The sequence below is a fragment of the Mesoplodon densirostris genome, chromosome 8 (genome assembly GCF_025265405.1).
Source record: "Mesoplodon densirostris isolate mMesDen1 chromosome 8, mMesDen1 primary haplotype, whole genome shotgun sequence".
Taxonomy (NCBI): Eukaryota; Metazoa; Chordata; class Mammalia; order Artiodactyla; family Ziphiidae; genus Mesoplodon; species Mesoplodon densirostris.
In genome coordinates, this window is record NC_082668.1 from 47,010,010 (window position 1) to 47,037,949 (window position 27,940).

Sequence of the window (27,940 nt, forward strand, 5' to 3'; positions counted from 1 at the left end):
TCTTCCACATGCTATGAAATGGTTATTACAGTGCAACTTCTGTCTGGTGCTTTTCCACTACTGCTAAATGTGGGCAAAATGTTAACCAGAATCACTGTAGAGAATATTTAAAAAAATGTTATCACACACATTATTACAAAGTAACCACAATGTCTTCCAAACATATACTTGAATGAGTAAAATGCCACAAAGTTCACATTTGTTAGGAGGATTGTGATAGGCTACATTCAAATTTAATGCTGTCAGGAACACTGCAGGTTAATATGCATTATGAACTATCAGAAACCTTCCTCAAATTGTTATGAGGATGGATAATATGGAGGGCTACAAAATCATACACTGAAGACAGTGGAAAAAGGTGAGGATAATGGAAGATGATTTGCTGACAATTAGGCAGTTTATAAATACAGTTGACCCTTGAATAACATGGATTTGAACTGTGAGGGTCCACATGCATGTGGATTTTAAAATAGCAACTACTACCAATAACTGCTCAGTCCAAGGTTGGCTGACTCCACAGAGGGCTGACTCTCTAAGTTATAAGTCAATTTTTGACTACGCAGAGGGTCGGCGACCCTAACGCCTGCATCGCTCAAGGGTCAACTGTAATCAAAGTCTATTATTACAGGCATAGCACTCCAAAGTTTGGTGGTACAATGTACCACGTAAAAAATTATATATTCTCTGGGCAAAGATATGAAGATATCATCCAGAAGTCCTAAAATGCCGAAGATTAGTTATGTCCACTTCCTATGTGCTTTGTCATCACTTTATAGCAAAAAATATCTTACATGCACAACTGAGCAGATTCCAACAGCACAGAATGCCATTTTCAGTGGCACCAAGAAGATACTTGGAACAAGTCAATCTCCCAAAGCAAAGGTGCCTAGATTAAAACAAGAAAGTTAACAACAGTCAGTTCTAGCACACGTAGTTACAAAGGACTGCAGACTTCCTGTACAGTACTAGCTTCGTGCAATGCAAATTTTTAGGTAGACATGTATGTTTTTGTTCGTAATTATTCTGCAGGAAAGGGGGTAAGGAGCACAACAGGAAAGCTTTATTTAGCTATTTTGTTTCTTTAGGAAAACAGATTTGATGACCAATTCTTTTCTCTAATATGCTGTATGGTACAATAATTGACGCATATAGAGAAAATGTACGTGAAACGTACCAAGTTATTTAACAAAAACTCTTTTTTATGCTTCTTTGTCTCAAGGGGAAAATCTGCAATATGAATTCTGAAGAAAGTTTGACAAAGTAAATTCAGAATGAGACATGTTGGGAATTAGAAACGGCCATTTCCCATTCTGTCCTCAAATGCCCAAGTTACCGGAGATAAAATGGAAGATACTACTGTTACATTCCCTTGCCATTATTACAGTGAAGTTTGAGCATAACATCGCTTTTATGAAAATACAGAGAAAATAAACATTGTTTGGATCTACTGAGGCTTCTATATGGCCTCTATTATTGGGTAGTACAACCATGAAAAGTAATGCACACGGTTCATAAACCCAGTGGCTTAGCCTAGCTTAGCCTAGCTTCCCAGTATTTTGGTTAGCGGCTGGCACCACTGACCCACAGGAGACCTCTGGAGAAAGCATAGGTTAGTTACTAAAGTTTACGTAGAAAGACTTGTTTGAATTTAAAAAAAAAGAAACAAACCCAGTACTTCATACTCCCCCAATTATTCACCTACCTTATTTTCCCAGCTCGTTGACAAAATGTACATTTAAGTTCCCATGTCTCCGAATCCCATACTGTAACTATTTCCTCAAAACTAACTGCTAGTAAAGAGCCATCTTCAGAGAAACAGCAGTTAGTTGCTTGGTATTTATGATAACTACCCACAAAGTCACAGGTCCAGCCAACAGCTTTTTCTGTGAAAATACAGACCATAGAAATAGTACAAATGCCAGATAATATTTTAGGGAATTTATAAGAAATATGGATTAAGCAACAAGGAAACACAACAAAAAACCTCCTCTCCAAAATCTTAGTTACAAATCATCGACTGATTTGAAATTTGTGTCCCTTCCAAGAGACCCTGACCTTCCTCGAGTGGAACAGTAAAGGGACTACTGCAAAAGCCCTTTTTACTGTACCCTCACAGACTGGAATAATTAGCACACGATTAATCAAGAATGTCATAAAATAAGTAAAGATTTGGGAGAAAAGGCATGTAAAAATGTAATCTCTCAAATCTTTTGAAATTGGGCAATATCCTATAGAATTAAACAAAGTAGAAAATGTCCTCCCAGAATGGATACAACTCATGAGAGATAAATGTATCAATTCTTAAAACTGTGCACTACATATAGACATACTATATTTAAGTAACTTACTGTATATATCAGAATCATCTGTTAATATCCACACTTTGAAGTGACCATCTTTACTTGCTGTAACCAAGGTGGGGTTTTCAGATTTTTCTGCCTTACAGAAACAGAGAGCTGTGATGTGGTCTTCATGTGGCATGTTAACCTTTGTATTGAGAACAAACCTAGTAGGAAGGAAACCAATTTATTTTTATACCAGGGCAATATGATATACTATCATATGAGTATTAAGAATTCCTTACATATTGCACATTTTACAATAGCATCTTTAAGAATGAGCAACTGATATATTATCACCTAGCATGACAAACAATTGAGTGTTCTGTCACTGATGGCCACAGGATGCAAAGAGTTCTAACACATTACCTCTGGCCTCATGTAACGTACATTAACAGAGGTGATTATAAACAGTGTCAGCTTACTGGTACAGAATGAGTATAAAATAGGGGTCATCAAAAAATGATACTTGAAAGGCTACTATACTAAACTGCAGGGAAATTGTGTAGAACACAGATACCTCACTCTTTTGAAAATAAGCAAAAAAGGAAATGGCTATGAAAGCCCTTATTTGTGGCAAGACGGTACAGAAAGAACATTACCTATTTCACTGCCCTGGTCAATACTTAATATTTAAAGTCACCCAAACTACCCCTGAAAGCTTGTTTCTGGCTCGACAGGACACTGCTGTGAATGAAAGATTATCTTGTGAAGATTCACAAGGCAATGGGCATGAAAGCACTAAGCCCAGTTCTTGACAAGGACTTGATAAATTGCTATTACAGCCATGGTATGGGAAACTAGTGGGCTCCTTATCTAATCAAGTCTACACCACACCACACCTCTACCACCTACCACTGCCATTTTCCCAAAGAAGGTAATATAACACTAATAAAAGAGCTAAGGCACTAAGACCTTTGCATTCTAATCCTGGATTTGCCTGGAAGTAGGTATGTGTTCTTGGGGGTGTCACTTCTCCATGTTTCCTTATTTATGCAATGAGGTGACTCATAATTTGGAGAACACCAATGCTTTCTCAGAGCAGAAAGCATAAAGGCTTTATTAGAGGAATAAGACCTCCTTCATTTCTCTTAATATAAATTTATCAAAATGAAACATTGTAAAGACCAACAATTGAAACTAGAAAGTCAAATAATTTCCTGCTCTGAAATTAATGTCTATATAGGTAGTATTACCCTTGTGTTTTCTTATTATATGTCCACAGTTTCATTTGCAATTCAAGCTCAGTTTCCTTTTCTTGACGTTGTTCCACCGTTGCAAGCCAATTACCATAGCAGCCAAATGCAGCCTTTGTTAGCTCAATTTGGGTCAGACCGTAATCATTGATATATTCTTGCTGTATAATATCTAACTGATGGGTTAAAAAAAATCCAAAATTCTTATTAATATAAATACATACATGTTAAAGCATTCAGGGAATGGCAATTAACCACATCATAGATACCTTCTGGAATCTACAGTAACAGATTTTTAGGTAAAGAGAAAAATGAACTAATCATTACTTACAGACATCGAAATTGCCACTGAAAACATGGAGCATATTGTATAATACCAACTTGGTGGTGATGATTCTTCAGTGACCTTAAATTTTAGTAACGACTGTGCTCCATTTATATGATACAGCAGAGCTTTAGGTTACAGTAATGCTTTTCTTTTGTGTCTAAGAACAAACAGCTTTACATAAAATCTCAAAACTAGATTCCACATCACTAGAAACAAGGAGAGCAAAAATGAAACCTACAATTTTTAAGAAGTGAAAAAAAGCACAACATTGTAAATAGGCCAGCATTTTCTTTATAATTGTTTTTTTATTGTGTCCTCATCGATTTACTAAAAATGTATTAAGTGCCTACTATTTCCAGGCACTGTACTAGAAATGTACAAAGATCAATAAATTTCCTTTCTTTGAGAGGTTTAAAGGTGTTGGAGAGAAAGAGATAAAGTGTCACAGTGGCTGTGACAGAAATCTGTAAAGGGTACTGTGGGGCACTAAAGAAAAAGTGGAAATTCTGGATTGCATTTACCAGGATTATAGGAAGTGTTCCTCTTTAATCTACACTGAAGATTTTATCTTCAGCATGTACATATGATACTGTTTCACCACAAAGCAGAGACAGGTCTGTATTGTTAATCCGTATGCTCACTGCCTATCCTTATGACTCAAAGGCACAGATGTGTGCGACAGTTAATTTAGACCGTAGTCTTGAACAGAATAGAATAGACAGAGCGCACACAACAGTGCCAACTGGCTTACATGCAGACTTCATCTGCAACGGTGGCCTCATTAGAATCATGCTATAAACAACTGATAATACTATGTTCAAATAACATAGGCACAGGATCTTGTTTTAGAAGCTATACAATAAGTTACTTGACCCCAGTGGTGCTATAAAGATATTTCATTAGTTTTAAGGCTAGTTAACAGATCAAAAATCTTACATTGTATAACTGTTTATCACTTTGGAGAGAATAAAACTGCAAGTGGCCAGGTTTCCCATTCAAAACCAAAGCTTTAGTTCTTGGGTCAATCATCAAACCGGTTAAGATATTTCTGTCTGCAAAAGAAGTGATGAACAATAGCTGAAATCAGACAAATATTCACTTTAAAAATGTACCCAATTCCATATCCACTGAGATCTGCGATACCTTTCACTAGGCCTTGAATTACTGCGGACGCCTCAAGGTTTCGGTGAATGATTATTATCTCTGTGGGTAAAATAAATAAATAAATAAATAAACAAACAAACATCTAAACATAAATAGGTCAAACCTTCAAGGTTTAAAAAAAAAAAAAGGTGAATTTATATCATTCTGAAATATACCAGAATACAAAACAATTGAGTATGTTCAATTTCTTGGACTGTTACTGGAAAATTAGGAATATATTTTGTGATTTAACAGAAAAACTAGGGGTAGGAATGAGGGCTTTTTCTGTTGGAGTCTCTAAGTTTTCTGCTGTGACTATGAATACATTAGAAGTGTTAATACAGAAACTTATATGCCCCAAAAGAGAGGGTTGTTTACTTTGAAATGAGTCACTGCACTGACGGATTGCTCAGTTATGCTCTCTTTTGAAGGGAAAGGAGACAATGGGCACGGGATTTACATCCAAGCTGAGGTGTAACAGGATGACCAACTGCTGGAGAGGAATCAAAAGACTGCTCCATTTCTGTCAGAATCCACAGGACTCCCACACCGAGACAATGGCTGTACCAAAGGAAAACCTCAGAGCATTCTTTTGAGAATGCCATTATATTGTGAAAACCTCCTTTATTCCCCCAATCATTCCACATGAAAAGATTTTTAAGTGTAAGTGGCACAACAATAACCAAATACACTTAGCCCTACACTTTCATAAAAACAACTCTGGAAATGTTGTATTCAGGTGGCATCTTGGGGCAAGAGGGGTGGAGCAAAGAGGAGAAATGGAAGAGAAAAAAATGCTCGTTAAATCCTATGCTACTCTTAGTTTGAGGTCTCTTATTTTCCATCCCCTACAGATGCTACCTAATTTAAGACATTACACAAACTGTTATTTCCTCATGACAACAAATTGGGACTTACTGTTATCGGAGTGTGAAGTACAGAAGAGATCCCCTGCTGGAGACACTGAGATATGTTCAATAGTAGCTCCTAAACGCGGGAGGAACTCCTTATTCTTCTCTGCTGCCTCTCGCCACTCTACGAGGACAGACTCACGGCCACCACTCAGCAGACTGCTGCCTTCTCATCCACACAAAGAAATGAAAAGGACAGTGTTTGGGGGAAAAAACAGGAAGATATAATCGATGTTTTGATTTTTCCTATGTTAGAGAAATAAACTATTTAAAAAAACATGCAAACAAGTGTCTTTATATCTTTTAATATACTTGCAAGCCAAAAGATTTAAAGATCGCTGGTTCAGGGGTTTTTCCTTTCCAGTAACATGTGACTACTTTGTTGCTGACAAATTCTTCTGCCAATAACTAGAAAAACTGGATGAAACAAACATCCTCCAGGCCCAGCTGGCTTCACTAGTAAACTTTTCCAAACAGTTAAGGAAGAAATAAACCAGTTTTACACTCTTCCAGGTAACAAAAAAGATAGTACACTTCCCAATTTGTTTTGGAGACCAGCATAATTCTGCACCAAAACTAGCACATCATTAAGAAAAGTACAAGCCAATTTCATAACAGATGAAAACTACCAAATGAAGTATCAGCAAGCTGAATCCAATGATATATTAAAAAGATAAGACATCACTGCAGGGTAAAATTTATTGTAAGCATGTGAGGTTATTTTAACATTTGAAAAATAAACCAATGTAATGAACTCTACTTACAGAAAAAAGGGAAATAGATCATCAGTATCTTAACAGATGCAGAAAAAGTAAAAGATAGAATTCTAGACCCATAATAAAAACTCTCAGTAACCTAGGAATTGATGAGACCTTTAAAATTTCATCAAGAATACTTACAGATAATCTATAGCAAATATTTTAGTGGTAAAACACTGAAAACTTTCCCCCTGTGTTGGGAACACCAATACCACTTTTATCCAACATTAACTTGAGGTCCTAGAGCACTGAAATAAGAAAGGCTTAAGAATCAGAAAGAAGTAAATAATAAATTAGATGCTCACAGACAGCATGATTGCGTTCAAAGCAGAGCCCAAACAGCTTATACTGTTAACATTTGCCTTAACTTATAAACAGTTCTCAAAAACCCTATAATTTGTCGTTCATTTACACAGACAACTAATTTTCTTCTATTAACTCTCTCATACCTACACATTCACTGACAACCATGTACTATATTACTTCTCACAAATACTCACATGATTTAAAAAATAACATCAAGAATTCAACTCTCTAATAGCCAAGATGATCTGCAGTACTTCCTATATGAAAGCCACGGCTCACAGTAGAGGCACTTGGTATTCTCTTTTTTGAGTGCCAACTAATCTAACTACTCCTTGTTCCCCAAACCCCACCTGAGAAGGCCAATCCTGAATGTCCCAGGACTTAAGGGTAATAAGTAAGGCCATCACAGAAAGCTGTGACTAATAACTAGTGTGAGAGGAGGTGGACAAGATAGGTAACGGAACAAAATAGAGAAAAGTCACAGTGACAATATACATCAATGGGTCTTGGCCTTTGGGCAGGGGCCACAGCAGAGAAAAGGAAACTGATGAGGAAGGGCAGAAGAAACCACCTTAGGTCAGGAGAGAATAACAACACTGCCTGAAACATTACAGACATATGTACACACAATGCCACAAACATACTCATTTGTATTTTTGGTGGGGAGGAGGGTGAAGATAAGAGTAGCCGATGTCTTTTATCCATAGGGTTAACACCCTCTTCAGTCTTCTGTTCTTTGTTCCCATATGTCACAGCTGTACTCCTGTTGTACTACTCTAAGTGTGTCAGGTTGGGTCCCACCCCCATATACCAGTCACTGATCCCCAAAATCAAAAGCACAAGTAGGCTGAAGATGCCTCCTGCTTCCTGAGGCTCCACTGAGTTAAACCCAAGTAAGCCTGTAGGAATCTAGAGCAAATGGTACTAAGACTTGTCCTGCCAGTCTCTGGGAAGACGTACAGGAAGAAGAACCACTTTCTCCAGGCATGTAAACTTCTGGAGCATCTAGCGCCTCCCCTCCCCCACCCCCTTAAGGACCAGTCAAAATGTACTGACATAATTTTCACCACATACGTGTGACGATGCTAACGGTAACCAAAGACAAAATGTACTTCTCCAAATTTCTGTTGAAGGTCATCCTATTTCCAAGGAGGTATTTTTATGCATTATAGCCACTCTCATGCAGCTTAAATGGAACAAAGATCTGAATTAACTTAAAAGAGTGAATGTGGCGATCTTACAGTTAAAAACAAACTTTCGAATTAGACCTAGGTCCAAATCCCACTTACGAGACATGTGACCTTAGGCAAGTTAGTTCTCAACTACAAATTTCACTTCCACCATCTGTAAAATGAGAATATGATGCCTGTTTTCAGAGTCAAGGATTAAATGAGATAATGGATATAAAGCATCAGCAGAGTCATTTGCTCCTGATATACTGTAGCTATACTTATGGACAACAAGCACTTAGCTATGTGCACATACACTGAAAAAGGAAAAGGAATATAACTTAAATAGATTTATATTAACAAGAGACTTTATGACAGGTGTACACTTTGATACTCTGAAGAACTTTGAAAACTTAAGCATATGGCATTGTGCTGAGCAAAGCCCAAAACACAGGGGTGATATACATGTGCTTAAAAAAATTCATTTGGCCCATGCAATTCTAAATCTTTCAAACTATAAGTACAGTGAATTAAAATACTTGGTTCACATACTTTAAAAATTCATTTTAAGTCTTAAACTTGTACTTACCTGTCGCTGAAAAGGCCAAATCCATAACCAAATCATGGTGCCAATGTAAACATGTGTATGTGTATTTCTTTTCATCATCAAAATTCCTCCTATTGGAGAAAACCAAAATTCTTAATTTGGCCAAAGGCGTATGTTTATCAAGTTTACTGGTCTTAATGTGCAAAAAGTACTTTCTATTTCTAAACCAGTCACTTCTGCAAACAATAGGCCATCATAGTATTCTACTAGTTCAATATTCATTGTTACTCTCTCCTTTTTACTTAAAGGCTGACAAAAAGTTCTCTTCAATTAAATGATTAAGGACAAAATGGATTTACTCCTAGGGACAAGCGTTGAAGTCCTAAAATAGTAAGTCTATGCAATGAAGAGCACAGTAATAAAAGAAAGGGAGGACGCCAAGAAAGCATCATCTCTACTATCAGCTGTCGCTTTTCAGTTCTATCCTTTTCCCTGCACCCAGGTATACCCCTTTTCTGCAGGACTAATCTAAAATAAATAAATGATTGCCAAGCTCTTCAAGAGTTAACTGACCAAAGACGGATTTTGCCATCCCTGTGACCAGTTGCTATGCAGTCTTCCTTCGGGTGACACGCTACACATGTAAAATTGTTCTTAGCATGTTTCTTATTTCTTGATGATGATAAAGTAAACCTAGAAGAAAAATATTTTCCCTTGATTATGAAAGGCTTGGTAAATGATGTAGTTAGGCAAAATGGAGGTCCCACCCTTATCAACCCAAACTGGTGAGCTCTCAGAATTCACTGAACATAAATGCACGATTTTTAAGAAAAATCATGACCAAGAATCAAGAATTTTGTTTTGTAAACATGTATTAATACACAATATAAACTTCATGTGAATAACATTCTACCATAATAACTTGTCTATGGAGGCCACTGAGAGTGAAATAGAGAACAGACAGTTCTTTTTATGGTTTTCTGCCTGGGAAAAGTTTGTTTGAATTTCTTGTTAAAGCTAAGTTTTTGGCATGAAGTATGGACAAGCCTGAAAAATTGTATCTGAGACAACTGGCTAATGTGTCCAAAGATGTCAGGATCCTTATACTGCAAAGGAAAACAAATGTTAATCTTGGCAGGGTAAAAGGGGAGAGGGGACAGTGTCATGTGAAGAGTGACTACTCATGCTTAGCACTAGTTTCTTTAAATACATTACCTCATTCATCCTTACAACTCTATTAGGTAGAAATTATCGCCATTTAAACTACATGTTAATTTGAAGTGCAGTGAGGTTCAATGGACTAATTTGACTCTTTTTTTTTTTTTTTTTTTTGCAGTACGCAGGCCTCTCACCATTGTGGCCTCTCCCGTTGCGGAGCACAGGCTCCGGACGCACAGGCTCAGTGGCCATGGCTCACGGGCCCAGCCACTCCGTGGCATGTGGGATCTTCCCGGACCGGGGCACGAACCCGTGTCCCCTGCATTGGCAGGCGGACTCTCAACCACTGCGCCACCGGGGAAGCCCTAATTTGACTCATTTTAAACCCAGATTATAGCAAAGCCTATATTCATTCCTACAGCCATAAAATGACACGTGGATCACCTAGGGAAAACTTTTCAAACCACATCCAATTTTGACGGCAAGTATACACAGCAGAATCTAAGTGTGAAAGTGGTTTTGAGGGGAAAAGCTCCCTAGGATTTTGTGACTAACGATTTTAACCCACTGTGGGTTAAAAACTCTACCTCATCTTGTGGTTTCACAATTACCTGTAACATGAAACAGCTTTGGGTCACAGGTATAAGGACGAATAAAATTATAATGAACTCTTGAGTAAATAAAATAAAGCTATCAAAAAGGAATTCTTACCTTGATGTTGTTTTCTTTTTGAAAAAATAAACAGACAAGTAAAAGTCCCGTACTGCAGCAACATACTCTCCCTGGTATTTCAAAGAGAAGATAACATTCACAAAAATAGTCAACACCCTTTAAGAAGAAATATTATCATGAAAGTTAACATGGGAACAATAAACTTTTTGCAGACGGAGAGTATATTAGTATGCAACGATATACTGGGTTGGCCAAAGAGTTCATTCGGGTTTTTCTGTAAGATGTTACAGAAAATCCCAAATGAACTCTTTGGCCAACCCATATTACAGTTTAACTATGTAAAGGATACTCCTACATTTACAATAATCACAGAAAATTAAAAGATGAAAGTAGGTCTTAAATCCTAAAACTAGACTAAGTATAATGATTAAATTTTTCTATTAAGGCATAATTTATACACCACAGAATGCAATGTTTGACATGTGTATAACCATGTAACTACCATCACAATCAAGATACAGGACATTTTCTTCGCCTCAGGAATGCTCCGTTGTTCCTCTCTCCAGTCATTCCCCCAGTGCTCCCACCCCTGTCAGCAACTATTGATTTCTGTCACCGTAGCTTACTTCTCTGCCTTTTCTATAACAGAATACAACCAGAATGGTAAATACATTTCATGTCTGGACTGTAGCTCAAGATCACCTTTTTGAGATTCACCCACGCTCTTATGTGTATCATTAGTTCCTTTTTATTGTGAAGCAGCATCCCAGTGAATGCATATGTATCATAAATTGTTTACTCTCTTACTGATGAACACTTGGGTTATTTCCATTTTGGAGCTATTATGAGTATTAATTATTCTTGTGCATGTCATTCTGTGGTCGTGTTTTCATTTCTCTACCTAGGAGCGGAACTGCCGGGTCACAGTAAAGTAAGTAAAGGCGTATGTTTAACTTTGCCCCATATCTTTCCACCACTCAGTACTGTCATTCTTTAATTTTATCTGTTCTAGTGGACGTGAAGTGGTATCTCACTGTGGTTTTAATTTGTATTTAACTGACGACTATGATGCTAAAGAATAATGATGTTTATAATGTTCAAGTGTTTTCTCTACTCTAAGAAATTAAACCTTTTCAGAACAAAGCCAAAATCATGCTACAAAACTTAAGACTAAAGAAACATGCTACCACAATGATATATAGGGGCTTTTGATGGTACTTGATTTTAATAACTTATGTGATTATTAACAAGGGATGGCTAAATAAGTCATGGTATGAACATCATACAGTCACTATTTCTGATGAATATTTAAGTACACACTCATGCTGCAGTGTTAAGTGAAGAAAAAAGGATAAAACCCTCAGATAATTATTCCATTTGAGAAAAGTTATTTTATACATTTAGGAAAAAGTCTAGAAAAAATTCCTCAAATATTACCACTGGTGAGATTTAATTTCTTCACTATATTTTTCTGTAATTTCAAAATTTTCTATAAGGGCATGTTATTTATAGAAATGGAGGTCATATTTTCAAAAGACACATATCTATAATCAAAGCATTTAAGTGGCTTCTACATGGTACAGGCTAAGAAGTACAGTACAAATGCTAAAACATTGATTTTTGGGGGGACAATTATAGAGTTTACAGGAGCAAAAAGACACAATCTACAAAATTAGGGTAGTCCTAAAAAAATCTATACTACAAACACATGCTAAAGTAGTAAGACAAATTTCTTAGTTACTAACAAAAATATTGTAACTCAAGGCAATATTAAATCACTATAACATAAAATTCTCAGAGGAAAGACTGCAGGAAAGAGATTTTATGTACAAAAAAGAAAACCAACAAAGCAAATTTTACCTCATTTCCAAAGGCAACGCACTTGGGTGACTGGTTTATATAATCCAAAACAAAGGAGAGCTCCTTAGCGTCTATTTCCTGACTTGATGATTTTGGTAGTTTCACTGAAACCAGCTGAAATACATCTAGCCAAAGGCAGCTATATTAATATAAAGCTTCTCTAGAGAAAGTGAAGATGTGCATTTGTTCATATAAAACTGTTAATTAGTACTCCAAAGTTAATTTGATGCTAAGATCATAATTCTAGGCTATCTGAACAAGTTGTACTCTTCATTTGAATATACAAGTTTTAACTGGAGGGCTAATTCCACAACTCATACACACACACACACGCGCGCTTCATATATGTAGAAATATAAAACAATTTGTTTTACTGGTGCATACTGCTTTCCAAAGTACTGAGATGAAAAAAAAGAAACAAAAAAACCCCCAAAGTACTGGGATGAGCTTTAAGATGGAGACGGAATATGATACATTGGTGAACTGAGCAGCCAAAAGCAACAAACCATCTGAGAGCTTTCAGAAATGCTATGGGCTTGCCACACATTCACAGAATAAATCTCCTTTTCTGTAGAACTGGCATGCTCTTCTCTTTGCATTCCATTTAAAAAATTTCTCCTTAAGGGGAAATAGCTCTATTTCACTATGCTATTTCCTTATCCTCCTAGACTTTATAATACACTGTAATACACTGATCTACCATTTTTTGTTTTCCAGCCTGCTTATTATATACTCTGAACTCAATTCTTCTAGGCTTTTCAGTCATCTCAAACTTTACATGCCTAAATTCTGAACTCTTATTTTCCTTTCTGAACTTAATCTTCCCCCACATTGCCCACTGGAGGAAATGGCACCACAATTCACCTAGTTGCTCAGACTTAATCCTTGAGTCACCTTTGACTTCTCTCTCATGCCCCACATCAAACCAGCAGCAAACTCTGCTGGCTCTATCTTCAAAAGACATCCAAGATTCAATAAATTCTCACCACCTCTGCTGCTACCGCCTCGCCTAAAGCCATGATCCTGCTTCATATCCTAAGTGTTAGGAATAGTGATCTCTTAACAGCTCTTCCTACGCCCACCCTTGGTCCCCTTCAGTCTCTTCTCAACACAGAAGCCAGTGTTCTATTACTACTAAGTCAGATCATGTCCCTTTTTTGCTCAAAAACCTTCAATGGTTTTTTGTCTATTCAGAGTAAAAGTCAGAGTCCTTCTAATCGCGTACAATGCTCTACATTATCCATTCTACTTGGGCTCACTCCACTCCATCCTCCCTGCTATTCCTCAAACACGGCAGGAATGCTCTAGAATATGCTTCTCCAACACAGCCGCACAGCGTATTCTCCTTTCTCCCAGGACCTCCCCTGATCACTTATTTAATATGTATTCTTCCAGTGGTGACTATTCCCATCCCCTGCTTTATTTTTCTCTAGAACACCTGTCATCTTATTGTATTATATGACTGATCTAGTAAGCTTAATGTCTGTTCAGTTCTCTGCAACCAGAACGGTATTTGGTACATGGTAAATGTTTAATTAGCTGGTGAATAAATTAATTAGTCAAGAAATGACACCATATAAGATAACGTGTAAATAAAAGGTTCATTTGTTTTTGAACCAGAGAAGCATATTTCAATATGATTTATACAAATTTCTATCAGAGACTCTGGTTTTGGACTGTGGAACAAAGATGAAACAAGTAAAGAAGGATATGTTAATATATATTTTGAGATGCCAGTCACAGGGAATCTTTTTTAAGCCTTGTTCACATTTTTCGATAGTAACTAGGTTTTCACAGGCTGAGTGCCCATGATGTGCCAAGTACTGAAGAGTAACACTAGATTCCACCATGAACAGAATTCAGATGACATTACAGCATTTGAGGTTTCCAGTTAACTCCAAAAGGCTAATGACTTTAGATCTGAGTGAGCCTTACTTTAGATCTACAGTTTTCTATACTGGCTTGCACATTAGACTCAACTGGGGGAATACTTAAATAAACAGACAGGCCCCACCACAGAGAATCTTACATTTTAAGTTCCTTGGAGTGACTGTAATGTGTAGTCAGTATTAAGAAATCACTTGTCCTACTCATATGGATAAAAACTTTCATTACTGGTATTGGCAACTACCCCTCCAACTGACAAATCATGCAGTGCGTATGGGGAGTGGCTACCAAACTAGAGTGATGAGCAGAACCACCTGGAGAGACACAAAAAAATGCAGATTCCTAGACCAAATCTCAGACCTAGTGAATCAATTGTCAGTCAGGGAGTTTAGAAACATGAATTTTTAGTAAGCATTTAGGCAGACATTAAGAATTCACAGGGCTTCCCTGGTGGTGCAGTGGTTAAGAATCCACCTGCTAATGCAGGGGATATGGGTTCGAGCACTGGTCCAGAAAGATCCTACATGCTGCAGAGCAACTAAGCCCGTGAGCCACAACTACTGAGCCTGTGTGCCACAACTTCTGAAGCCCGTGCGCCTAGAGCCCATGCACCACAACAAAGAGTAGCCCCCGCTCACTGCAAACAGAGAAAGCCTGTGCACAGCAACAAAGACCCAACACAGCCAAACGTTAAAAAAATAAAAGACCCAATGCAGCCAAAAAGAAATAAATTTACAAAAAATAAAAAACTCCCTAAAAAAAAAAAAAAGAATTCACATTTTTATATACAGAACAGAACCTAAATATTGAAAAGTGCTACTTTAAAATAGTCATCTGGTAAGGCAACTTAATTATTTTAAGAAATACACTGCCATTTCCAAAACATTTTTTGGAATGTCCCTTAGAGATGGTTTATGGGCTACATCAGAAAACTAAACTTACAGCTTTTATTCTTTCATGTCACATTTTTTTTTTTTTTTTTTTTTTTTTTGCGGTATGCGGGCCTCTCACTGTTGTGGCCTCTCCCGTTGCGGAGCACAGGCTCCGGAAGCGCAAGCTCAGCGGCCATGGCTCACACGCCCAGCCGCTCCGCAGCATGTGGGATCTTCCCGGACCGGGGCATGAACCCGTGTCCCCTGCATCGGCAGGCGGACTCTCAACCACTGCGCCACGAGGGAAGCCCCATGTCACATTTTTGACAGATAAAAATATTACTCATTAACAAGAGTTGGCACCAAATGACTTTTAGCTAAGAAAGATTTGGCTTCACAGCTTTAACTATTCTCAGCTTACTTAAAAGTCCATGATATAACAATCTGTAAATTTGGTTTAGCAAAACAAACAAACAACAAAACTCCCCCAAATCCAAACAAACAAAAAAACCACTACCAGAACCCCCAACAAAAACCAAGCCAACACCCCCCCACCCCCCTCCCCCAAAGGATTCACTTAGCTAATGAGCTGTGAGTCAATATAGCTGACTGCCCAGTAACCAGTTTAAAGCTGGCCTGTACTTTGAATTCTGAATACAACTCTATTTTAAGGAGGACAACACAGGGGGGACTGGCATTCTTGAAGTCTGAGATTAGAAAAATTCTTTGGATATATCCTTCATGTCAATGTTAAATGTATTAAATTTACTGCTAAAGGACAATTATTTGTAACCACTGAAGATATTCTAGAAATCCTTAAACGCTCTGAAACATGGCAGTTTCAATGGAATAATGTTCCAACGATAATGAAAATTTAATAATAATTTAGCCACACTATTAGTTCCTAATCACCTGTTTTCTATACCATTTCCTCCAGATTCAAGATCAACGAATGGGTGTTCAGTGATGGGTAAAGTAATAGTGATGCTTAAGAATGACAGATTTAAGGTCAGTAGGAAGACACATATAGCTCAAAACAGCTTTAAAATTGGAGTTATGCTGTCCACTATCACAGCCATTTTATTAAGTAATCATTCCCTCAACAATATTTCAGAAATAATACAAAGCCTCCCCAAAATGAATGCAATAGTGATGAAACCTATTTAAAAGCCAACTCCAAAAACTTAACTTCAGACTAAAACCAAAATGTTAAATTTGAGACACTGTAAAATGTAAAGAGCCACTCGATGCTATATATGTATAAAAAAATTAATTATACTATACCTGGTTTTTCTTTATTTATTATAACAAAGACAGAATCCTCAGCACAGGCAAGAGCAAAGAGGGCATGAAGTTTACATCCAACTATGAAAGTCTGAAAGATAAAAAACACCATGTTGTTCATTGTGTGCACCCCGCTAAGTTCCGTAACAGGCAGGGATTTTTTTTTATACATTTTGCTCACTGCTGTATTGCCAACATCAGAAGAAAACCCGGCCTACGGAGACACTCAATACATATTTGTTGAATAACCTTTTAAGTTAATACATATATAGATCTACCTGTTTCTTATCAATGGTTTTACAGTATTCTATTGAATGACTATCAAATTTTAACTGACCTCAAGATTATATTCAATTTTTTTTTCTACCATGAACAATGTTTTAAGAACTACATATAGCTGCCATTATTTCAACAAGAGATTCCTAAAGGTGAAATTGCTGGAGCAAAAGGTATTTATTCATTTTCAGTTTCATTCTCATTGACTGTGTACAAAAGTGTCTATTTCTCTACACTTTACTGCTATATTTTTTTCAATCTGCAAAATGGATAAAGTGACAGGGAAAAATGCTGTGTTATCTACTAATTTACATTTAATTATTAACAAGGTTAAGCATCTATTCATGTTTACTGGCTATTTGTTATTTCTTTTCTGTGTATTACATATTCTTACTTTATACCAATTTTTTTCCTATTGGGTCATTAGTTTTTCCTTATTGGTTTTTGGTAATTTTTTGTATATTAGGGATAATAGCTCTTGTAAATATTTTCTTTCAGTTTCATTGCTCATTTTTTGGTTAAAAAAGTGTAAAATGTTATATAGTCAAATTTGTCATTTCTTTTATGGTGAGTGAATTTTATGATTTGTTTAGGAAGGCTATCTAAAAGGTTGGGCCTTATGGAAGTATTCAATAAATAATATGTCATTAAATTATGTTGCCATTCCTCTTCACATAATGAAAATGGAAGCTCAATCCACGTACCTTTATCAAAATGCCATCTGTATAGTCCCACAGTTTAATCGTGCCGTCAAAGGAACATGAATACAGCTAGAAGGGTAAAAATAGTACAAAACTGATGAAAAAAAAAGAACTACATTAAGATATCAAGTAACTTAACTGCTGATACAGAAGGCATTGCCTGTTCATTAATTCATTATCAGCTTTAAAGAGGTGAAATCATTTATTTATATTGTTTTTGCAAAATAAAAAAATCTTATCACAGCTCTTTGTAGAAAGCAGACCTGTCAATTTCAAGGTTTAATTAAAATAAAGAAAAAAGTCAACCCTCTATCTTCAAGAGGGAGATGGTAAGGTACTGAGTTATGAAAGGCACTTGAGAGCTTGTTGCTATTTTCCCAGAGCCCAGTCCTTTATCAGCAGAACTGCTTTTATCTTACATTAGTATCAAAGGAGTGTCTCTCAAATGATCTGAGAATGTCCTTTTTAAAAAGAAAAGTTTCCAACCCATCACGGACCAATATTTTTGTAAAATACAACTTAAGTTATTATGTACTTGGATGCTGTGGCAATGTCAAGTGCCCTAAAGTTTTAGACACTCAATTTCTATACTTATCTCATTGTAGACCTGTAACCAACGGTTTGTGGCACTGGTCTGTGGGCCATACGTTGGTACCAACAGAATGCCTTTGTAGCATGTTTTTATTTTTGTCCCAGCAGACTGAGTTTTACTAAAGTCACACTGGAGTTTTTCGTTGCTGTTACTGTGAAAACACTTTACTTAAAATTTTGAGTTTTTTGAAAGAAAGATGGTAGAGTAGGAGGACATGGAATTCACCTCCCACCACGAACACATCAAAAATACATCTACATGTGGAACAATTCTCACTGAAAACTAACTGGAAACTGTCAGAAAGAGTCCTATACAACCAAGGCTGTAAGAAAGATCCACATGGAATGAGGTAGGCAGGGAAAAGAAGCAATCAGGTTGGGACCTGTTCCACTGGGAAGGAAGACAAAGGAGCATGGGCAGAGATCTGCCCTGCAGAGTGAGTGAGCCGTTTGAGTCACATACTAGGTGTTCCAGTCCTAGGGTCTGACACAGGGAAGACAAGTTCCCTTGGCTGAAGTGTCGCTGGGACTAACAGTAGGGCAGTGGGAAGCCTGGATTCCACTCAAGAGGAGAGCACACATGTGGGCTTGCTCCTGAGGAAGAGGGTAGATTGAAGACTGCCTTAGTGGCTGCCTGGTTTCCTGTGACCGCTCCAGTACACACTCCAGCCCTGCTTACTTCATGACGCAGCTCCACATTGGAGAGAGGCCTGCCATGACTGAGGAGAGAGCTTGGCTGTGGAACACAGAAGCAACCTAGCACCTCCATCTCTAGCCCCACCTCTAACCAAGGTGACAGCTGCCAGCACACCCCGAGGAAAGATGTGACTTGTAGTTCATGTCAAAGCCAGCTCTCTTACCAAAGGCACTGAGCACATGCAGACTGCATAGGGATGCTCCCACATAAGGATACCCCTTCAAGACTGGGATAAGTAACCAGTTCACCTAAATTCACAGAGACAGAGAAAGTTAAGCAAAATGAGAAGACAGAGGAACTGGTCTCAAAAGAAAGAGCAAAAGAAAACCCCTGAAAAAATTAATGAAACAGAAATAAACAATCTACCAGATAAAGAATTCAAATCATTAGTAATAAGAATGCTAACTGAATTAGGGAAAAGAATAGATGAACATAGTGAGAGTTTAAACAAGGAACCAGAAGAAAAAACCCACAAAAATACCCACTCAGAACTGAAGAATACAATAACTGGAATGAAAAACACACTAGAAGGAATTAACAGCAGACTAAGTGATAACAATGCACAAGTAATCTGGAAGAGAGAATAATGGAAATCACCCAAACAGAAGAACAAAAAGAGAAAAGAAAGAAGGAAAGAAAGAAGGAAAGAAAGAAGGAAAGAAGGAAGGAGAGAAAGAAAAAGAAACAAAGAACAGCTCAGAGATCTCTGGGATAACATCAAGAGTACCAACATTCACAATACAGGGCACGTTATAGGGGACCCAGAAGGAGAAGAGAGAGAGAATGGGGTCTAAAATGTATTTGATGAAATTATGGCTGAAAATGTCCCAATCCTGAAGAAGGAAACAGATATCCAGGTACAGGAAGCACAGAGGGTCCCAAACAAGATGAACCCAAACAGAAAACCCTAAAAGTCTCCACTGAAAAACTATTAGAACTAATAAGTGAATTCAGTAAAGTTGCAGGATACAAGATTAATATACAGAAATCTGTTGCTTTTCTGTACACTAATAATGAACTACCAGAAACAGAAGAAAAAACAATCCCATTTAAAATCACATCAAAAAGAATAAAATACCTACAAATAAACTTAACCAAGGAAGTGTAAGATCTATACTCTGAAAACTATTAAACACTGAGAAGAAAACCAAAGATGATACAATGAAATGGAAAGATATCCCATGTTCCTGGATTGGAAGAATTAATATTGTTAAAATGTCCAGACTACTCAAAGCAATCTACAGATTTAATGCAACCCCTATCAAAATACCCATGACATTTTCAACAGAACTGGGACAAATAATCTCAAAATTTGTATGGAACCACAAAAGACCCCAAATTATGAAAGCAATCTTGAGAAAAAAGAACAAAGCTGGAGGTATCATGCTCCCTTACTTCAGACTATACTACAAAGTTATAGTAATCAAAACAGGATTATACTGGCACAAAAACACAACACAGATCAATGGAACAGAATAGAGAGCCCAGAAATAAATCCACATACTTATGGACAATTAATATACAAAAAAGGAGGCAAGACAGTCATAGGAGAAAAGACAGTCTCTTCCATAAGTGGTGCTGGAAAAACTGGACAGCTACATATATAAGATTGAGATTAGAACATTTCCTCACACCATATACAAAAATAAACTCAAAATGGATTAAAGATATAAATGTCAGACTGAAAACCGTAACTCCTAGAAGAGATGACAGGCAGAACACCCTTTGATGTCAATCATAGCAATTCATATTTTTTGATCTGTCTCCTAAGGCAAAAGAAATAAAAGCAAAAATAAACATACGGGACCTAATTAAACTTAAAAGCTGTGTACAGGTAGGAAACCATAGACAAAACAGAAAGACAACATACTGAATGGAAGAAAATATTTGCAAATGCTATGACTGATAAGGGATTAATTTCTAAAATACATAAACAACCCATACAACTCGACATCAGAAAGATAAACAACCTAAAGAAAAAAAAGATAAACAACCTGATTAAAAAATAGGCAGGAGATCTGAACATTTTTCCAAAGAAGATATACAGACGGCTAACAGGCACATGAAAAGATGCTCAACATCACTATTAGAGAAATGCAAATCAAAATCACAATTAGATATCACCTCACACCTGTCAGAAGGGTTATCATCAAAAATTCTACAAATAACAAATGTTGGCGAGGATGTGGTGAAAAGGGAACCCTTGTACACTGCTGGTGCACCCACTACTGGAAAACAGTATGGAGGTTCCTGAAAAAACTAAAAACAGAACTACAATGTGATCCAGCAATTCAACTCCTGTGTATATATCTGAAAAAATAAAAATAGTAATTTGAAAAGATACATGTACCTCAATGTTCACAGTAGCGTTATTTAAATACAACAGCCAAGACATGTAAGCAACCTAAGTGTCCACCAACAGATGAAGGGATAAAGAAGATGTGATGTGATATATATACTCAGCCATAAAAAAGAATAAAATTCTGTCATTTGCAACAATATGGATGGACCTAGGAGTATTATGCTTAGTGAAATAAGACAAAAAGAAAGACAAACAAATACTGTATGTTATCACTTATATGTGGAATCTAAAAAATAAAACAAATGAATATATATAACAAAACAGAAACACTCACAGATACCGAAAACAAACTAGAGGATACCAGTGGCTAGAGAAAAGGGGGAGAAGTAAGATAGGGGTACAGGATTAAGAGATACAAACTACTATGTATAAAATAGATAAGCAACATGGATATATTGTACAGTGCATGTAAATATAGCCATTATTTTGTAATAACTTTAAATGGAGTTTAATCTCCACTACTGAAGAATCACTATACTGTACACCTGAAACTAATATAATATTGTGAATCAACTCTACTTCAATTTTAAAAAAGTGGCAATTTTAAGATTTCTTCCAGGGAGGACGTGGAATTACAGAATTGAATAAAAATGATGGAGTAGGAAAATATTATCTATTCAAGCAAAAGAATTCTATTAGGTAGAAAATATACACCAGCATTACTACATATAATAGGAATCATGAACACAGATCAGTAAAATATAACAAGGCAAACAGAAATCACTATAAGACAATGGTTATACACAAATACTGTGAGTTCAGAGTCCACAGAATCTCTGGCACTCGCCCCTTCACCTCAACCAAGCCTGTTGTTAAACTTGGTAATACAGACTTCACAAATTCCAATTTTAATTTTCTTTTCTGCTACAAAAAACATTCAAATGGTACACATAACCATAACCTCTTTTCTCAAGTCCTCAGAGGACAGCAAGGACAAAATGTGTGCTTGAACCGTGCAGAAGAGCTACTTAACTATGATTTTCAAGAGTAGTTCATTTAATTTTAGAAAGAAAAGATCAGTGTTAGTGTTACTTTATACCCTACTTCTTTTATGACAACACAGTGAATGGCAATGCAAATCCATTCTTAAATCAAGCAGTAACTGTCAAGTTGGCTGAGACTAATCTAGAAGAGGGAAACTTGATCAAAAACTAGAGCAAGTTTTTTTTTTTTTTTTTGCAGTACGTGGGCCTCTCACTGTTGTGGCCTCTCCCGTTGCGGAGCACAGGCTCCGGACGCGCAGGCTCTGCGGCCATGGCTCACGGGCCCAGCCGCTCCACGGCATGTGGGATCTTCCCGGACCGGGGCATGAACCCGTGTCCCCTGCATCGGCAGGCGGACTCTCAACTACTGCGCCACCAGGGAAGCCCCAGAGCAAGTATTTTTGAGATAACTCTCTAGCAGCTTTGCTGACACTTAAGAACAAATTAAAACGACAATTTTATTGTTGATTTCTGAAAAGCAAGGGCTGTTTTGTGGGGAGAGTGGGAAGGTCCAGACTCCACTAGATCCCCAAGTTTGTCCTGAAATTAACTGGTTGATCCACTGACTAAAGAATCCCTTCTTGTCTAGATACTGGCCCTAAGATTCGGTGACATCTGCATTAACACTAAAGAGCCTCGTCTCTAAAGAAATCAATCTAAAAAATCAATACCTCAAAGATGCATTCCAGAAACCAAGGAGTTCAGAGGTCAAATAAATTTGAGAAACACCCAAGACTATATACCCCTTCTGGATATTCACCATGCATATACAGGACTTGAGAAGACCTATAATCAAGAAATTCATTTAACTGTGCCAAATCCTGAGTTTCAGAAACTATACAGACAAGAACCCCTCCTTTCAAGTAACACCTATTAGCATCCTGTGAACAAATGGTTCACAGAATACACCACGTACAATGTAGTTCCAGGCTGTGACCCTATTTTAATAATTAAAAATAAGTGAAAACTATACTAAATCAGAAAATCAAAATAGATATTTCCCTGACCATCACCTAGAAAGCTTCTCAGCCAAATTCAATTCAAATTTTTCTGGCAACAATAAAGCCAATATTAAAATATTTGACTGTAGATTAACACCTGTAGATGGTTCTTGGGGTTGAGCTGGATTCCAGTCACCAGATTTCTGTGCCCTTGCAATATATGTACACATTCTTCTGTAGCTGTGCTATAGACTTTAATAAAGTCTCCAGAGACACAGAAGACATACCTGGAAATAAGAGAGAAAAATAAGATTCACATACCGTATAGACAGCATAATCTTTTTATTGTCCATGAAAAACAAAACAAAAAACAAAGCTATAACATGCAACTATTATTTGAAAATAATAGTTTAAGAACTGTATATTCAAATTGTGCTGCTTAAGCCTATGGGGACATCTGAGGTCGTTTAGTTCATGAATTCTGAAAGTAGATCAATGATGCCAAAGTCATACCTCTGACCTGTTCCAGGGGCAGAGGCTGTATCAGAGGAATCATCCTGCAGAAACAGCCAACCTAACCAAGATGCCTGTTCACTAATGGATGCAGACACTGTGCTACGCCTTCACTATCAGCTATTATTCTGTGGTGGTTCTGCTAAGAGCAGCGTCTTCCCCTGTCCTCCAACTCTCCATCATTCATTGCACAGACACCAGCCTATAAATATGAAGTCAAATATTCTCTCTAGTCAGTGAGTTCTCTTAGATAGCAAAGTGTAAAGACTTTATGACAGTTCTTTTTCTTACTCCCAAAAAGCTGACTTTGCTTTTCTGGATTTGTGGCTTTCTTCCATATATCAGAGGCTACTAAATTATTAACTGTGGTTAACATGGGGTAATATTTGTTTAACTTTTTTTCATAATAGATATAACCATAAAACAAAGCTCAGAACTGCAAATCTTCTAGCATCAAATAAAAAGTGTTTGCTCTGTGCCTATTACATCTGACAGTGTATGTGTCTAACATGTACTTTCTCATATACCATAGAATGTACAAACCACAGAATCCTTAGGCTGGACCTCTTCTCTGTGCTCCCAAAGCACCCAAGGCATGATTTGATCTGGGTACTTTCAAACTGTGTTGAAATGTCTCATTTATGTAAATATCCATCTCCCTTATCTGGCCATATGCTCCTATAGGGCAGAGGCCCTATTTATCTTTGATTTTCAATGTCCAATCCAGTTTGTCAAACAGAACATGCCTGATCTTCAAAGGTTTTATAAACTATTTAGATAAAATGAACCAGTAAAAAAATTATTACAAAATAATCAAAGGGTAAATCTGATGCTGGCTGGGGTTGCTACTACCCTATTTTATCATTTTTAAGACACTTGATTTTCACCTCTCTAAAATCAGGATGCATCTTATAAGTGCTGTAACCAGGGGCCATGGTTGTGTTCAACTGTTTATAAGATCAACCAAGTACAAGCATCAAAGCAACCGAGGTATATGGATTCCCCTTTGGCTGGACCCTCCTCTCCATCCCCACGAGCACCCTACTTCTTACCACCTCCTGTCTGGACCACTCTTAGGGCTTCCTACAGACTCCAGGTGTGGCCCTTTGATTCAACCTTTCATACTCATACCAGACTAAGTTTACAAACTTGACCATATTACTTCCTTAAATAAAGATAAAATTAAATTAAAATCCTTCAGTGTTTTCTCACTGCCTTCAGGATATGATCCAAATTCCTATGTTTGACTCCAGTCTGACTGGAGATACTTTTTCACTTGAACAGTAGGTTAAGTGGTTCAAAACTCCAACGACCCCCTTGCTCTCCCATCCTGCTCCCCATTAGCATCAGCAAGTCCTTTAGGCAGTGTTTCCTGGAGATGTTGGTGGGTGAGGGGGTGCTGCTGTTTGCCAAGAAAACTCCCCCTAATTGATTCTGATATTCTTCCCCAGTGGAAAGTAATTTCCTCTCTCCTTGCTCCTCAGCAGGGAATAAAGACTTTAACTGTCTGAATGCAAACCTCTCCACACCTGCACATTCTGCTATCTACTGAGAACGCTTTCTTTCTGACTGCTTCTTTAAGATTCAGCTCAGGGGTCTTTCTACTGGAAGCCTTCCCTCATCTTATTCCAGATCAGCACCGGTCCTAACATGCTTCTGCAGGGTGCGGGGCTTAACTCTATCCCAACACTTTCTGCACGGTGTTATGAGAGAACTTCCCCTCCTTGAGGGGAGGAACTGTGTGTTTACTTACTTCAAATAATAACAGAAACAGGGTGTGGTAGAAAAGGAGGCATTTTTAAGAAGTCAAACACAGATGGGTTTGAATGCCAGCTTTACTATGTACAAGGCTGAATGATGTTGAAGAATTTACCTAACCTTTCTAAACCTCGCTGTTCCCCACTCACAGGGTTATAAGGATTAAATGCAACAATGCATGCAAGTGCAAGCCTGGCATATACAACAAACACTCAATAAATGGTTCTGTAAAATGAGGATAACAATACCTAAACCATGCAGACAGGGATGCATGTAAAGCACCATCACAATGCCTGTCACACAGGACTCAAATCATCTTTGTTGATCAAGTGGTGAAGTAAGAAATTAGGGATGTTTTCAAGCAGGAATCAGGATTTAAATGAGGTTCTGAAGGATGCATGATTTAAGGGCTGGGAAAGAAAAAGAAGAGCAACAAAAAACAGTAGGGAAATAACAACATGGTACCTACGAGAGGCAGGGAATGTACCTATGTAAGTAGCAACGTGTGCATAATGGGCACTAGCAGGGAACAGCCCCATAAGCAGAGTTGAGCTAGATCAGGGAAGGCCCTGAAAGTCAGACATAAGAGCTATAGTTAAGGAAGGCAACAGAACCCTGTTACAGGGTTCTGAGCAAGACTAGGAATAAGAGTTACAGTAATGTAACAGCAGCAGTATCCAGAACGATCTGCAGGGGAAAATACCTAGAGTCAGGGACATCGATTCTGTGATAATTTAGAAATGTAAAAGGCAAGAATGACCCATTGTTTTAGTTTTCTATACCCTAGTAACCTACTGCTATGATACATAGCACCATATAACTGTGGGAGGCAATAGGGTGTGATGCAAACAGTGCCGGACTGGGAGTAATACTTGATAGGGGGATGCCAGGTCCTTTCATGTACACCTCACCTCCCTGCTTGCCTCTCATAATAACGCACTCAAGTAGGCAGAGTAGAGTTTTGTCCTAGTTCTAAGAGGACCTAGTGACCAAGAGAAAGCTGTTAAAATGCCACGATTCTGTTGTTTCATTTACTATTTCAGCTTTTTTGATAAGCTCCTTGAGGTAAAATACAAAATTATTTTATTCCCCTTTGTATAAGTTAGCCAACCCTTGTGGCAGCTTTTAGATAATATTCAAGTCCTTGGTGAATTCATTATAACCCTGTTAATTTGCCAGAAAACTGGTTTAATTATTAGCTTCTATATATATGAAAAAAAAAGTATCTCTAAATCTCGACCAAGTTCCCATCCTGAATTTCTGCCTAAACACCTGCTACAGCCACCTGGTTGTTTTAAAGGTACTTTAAACTCAACAGGCACATGTGAACCCTACATCTTCTCCTCGTTAATCCTAATTGCTAAATCACTCCAAAACTCTGTCTTTCCTCTTCATCTTCATTATTATCTTAATTCTGGCCAAGATCATTTCTTGCTTGGATGCCTGCATTAGTCTTCTAATACCTGGTCTATAATGTTCTAGACTCTTCTCCCACCACCTACCTTCAGCCTATGCTGCAAGTATACTGACCTTATGCACATGACACCCCTCCCCCGCCCCAATTTCAAGTTGCTCACTTTGCCTGGTTGCCCTCCCCCCAGTATCACGGAAGGGGCAAACTCCTGTCAGTTTTGCAAGATCCTACTGCTGAAGGGAAACTTTCACTGTGTAACTCCTCCTTCTATGCCATCACTGCACCTTGAATATGCTAGCCTAGCCACCTCTCGTCTCTCCAGCACATACTGTACAGTTTTATAGAGTTCTCAGATTAATACTATTGAGGAAACACAATCATGTTGTCCCGCCCTCCCCTCCCCACCAACACCTTATCTGCAGAATTAAAAAATACACTCTCTTTGGACCAAACAACCAAGAACTGACTCTATGTTCCCTTTAGAACCTCATTTCCCACTAGCTCTCTTCATATACCATTCCTACAAGCTAACTGTACACAGTCCTCATGCTTATACTGTGCCCCCTATCTGGAATGCCTTCTATCCATATCCCCTAGTCAAAATACCATCCATCCATCTACGTCTAGCCTAAACATCACTTCCTCATCAACCTTCTCCATCCTTCCAGTTTGAAGTACTGTGTTTCTTATGGGATCCCAAAGTGCCACTGTATGAAACATCTGTTACTGATTATCTTCTTTTCCTCACTACACTGCAAGCTCTTGAAGGTAGGATCAATCCTGGAATTATCTTAGTTTTTGTCATCGCAGCTTGTTATAAATACAAGCTCTTGAAGGTAGGATCAATCCTGGAATTATCTTAGTTTTTGTCATCGCAGCTTGTTATAAATACATAGCTGATAAATACTTAAAAATGAATTGTAGGACTAATCAATTTTCACTAATCAAGTGAAATACGATGGATCCCAGTATAATGAATGAGATATACAAACAGTACACTGGAGGAAGAAACTGGATATAAGTCCAAAGTGGCAGAACTTTGGCAATCTCTTGAAGCCTCAGTTTCTTCCTCTGATTCACAAGATAAGTATCAATCAGCAAAGCCCTCTTTATTGTAAAGACCAAGGATTTTTTTTTTGCCTCTAAGGCAGTTTATGAAAGCTCCTTCAAGTCATGCATGCATTCAATAACTATCTGCCATACACCCATAAGCAAGACATTGCGGGGCATACAAACTTTCATAAGATACTACCTCTACTTTTCTAAGGTAGAAA

At 37.6% G+C, this 27,940-nt stretch overlaps 1 protein-coding gene across 1 annotated transcript in view; it reads right to left on the bottom strand.

Annotated features, from left to right (window-relative positions):
• The window catches only part of WDR75 (WD repeat domain 75), a 41,388-nt gene that overhangs the window by 12,481 nt on the left and 967 nt on the right, over nucleotides 1–27,940 (bottom strand). Inside the window, exons 2-15 of the mRNA XM_060106488.1 lie at nucleotides 23,139–23,268; nucleotides 17,411–17,476; nucleotides 16,431–16,521; nucleotides 12,388–12,512; nucleotides 10,567–10,637; nucleotides 9,271–9,390; nucleotides 8,740–8,828; nucleotides 5,925–6,083; nucleotides 5,007–5,066; nucleotides 4,800–4,915; nucleotides 3,536–3,711; nucleotides 2,349–2,506; nucleotides 1,703–1,883; nucleotides 792–886 (exon numbers count right to left, since the gene is read on the bottom strand). Coding sequence (XP_059962471.1) covers nucleotides 792–886; nucleotides 1,703–1,883; nucleotides 2,349–2,506; nucleotides 3,536–3,711; nucleotides 4,800–4,915; nucleotides 5,007–5,066; nucleotides 5,925–6,083; nucleotides 8,740–8,828; nucleotides 9,271–9,390; nucleotides 10,567–10,637; nucleotides 12,388–12,512; nucleotides 16,431–16,521; nucleotides 17,411–17,476; nucleotides 23,139–23,268 — 1,637 coding nt within the window. The remainder of the gene's footprint in view (nucleotides 1–791; nucleotides 887–1,702; nucleotides 1,884–2,348; nucleotides 2,507–3,535; nucleotides 3,712–4,799; nucleotides 4,916–5,006; nucleotides 5,067–5,924; nucleotides 6,084–8,739; nucleotides 8,829–9,270; nucleotides 9,391–10,566; nucleotides 10,638–12,387; nucleotides 12,513–16,430; nucleotides 16,522–17,410; nucleotides 17,477–23,138; nucleotides 23,269–27,940) is intronic.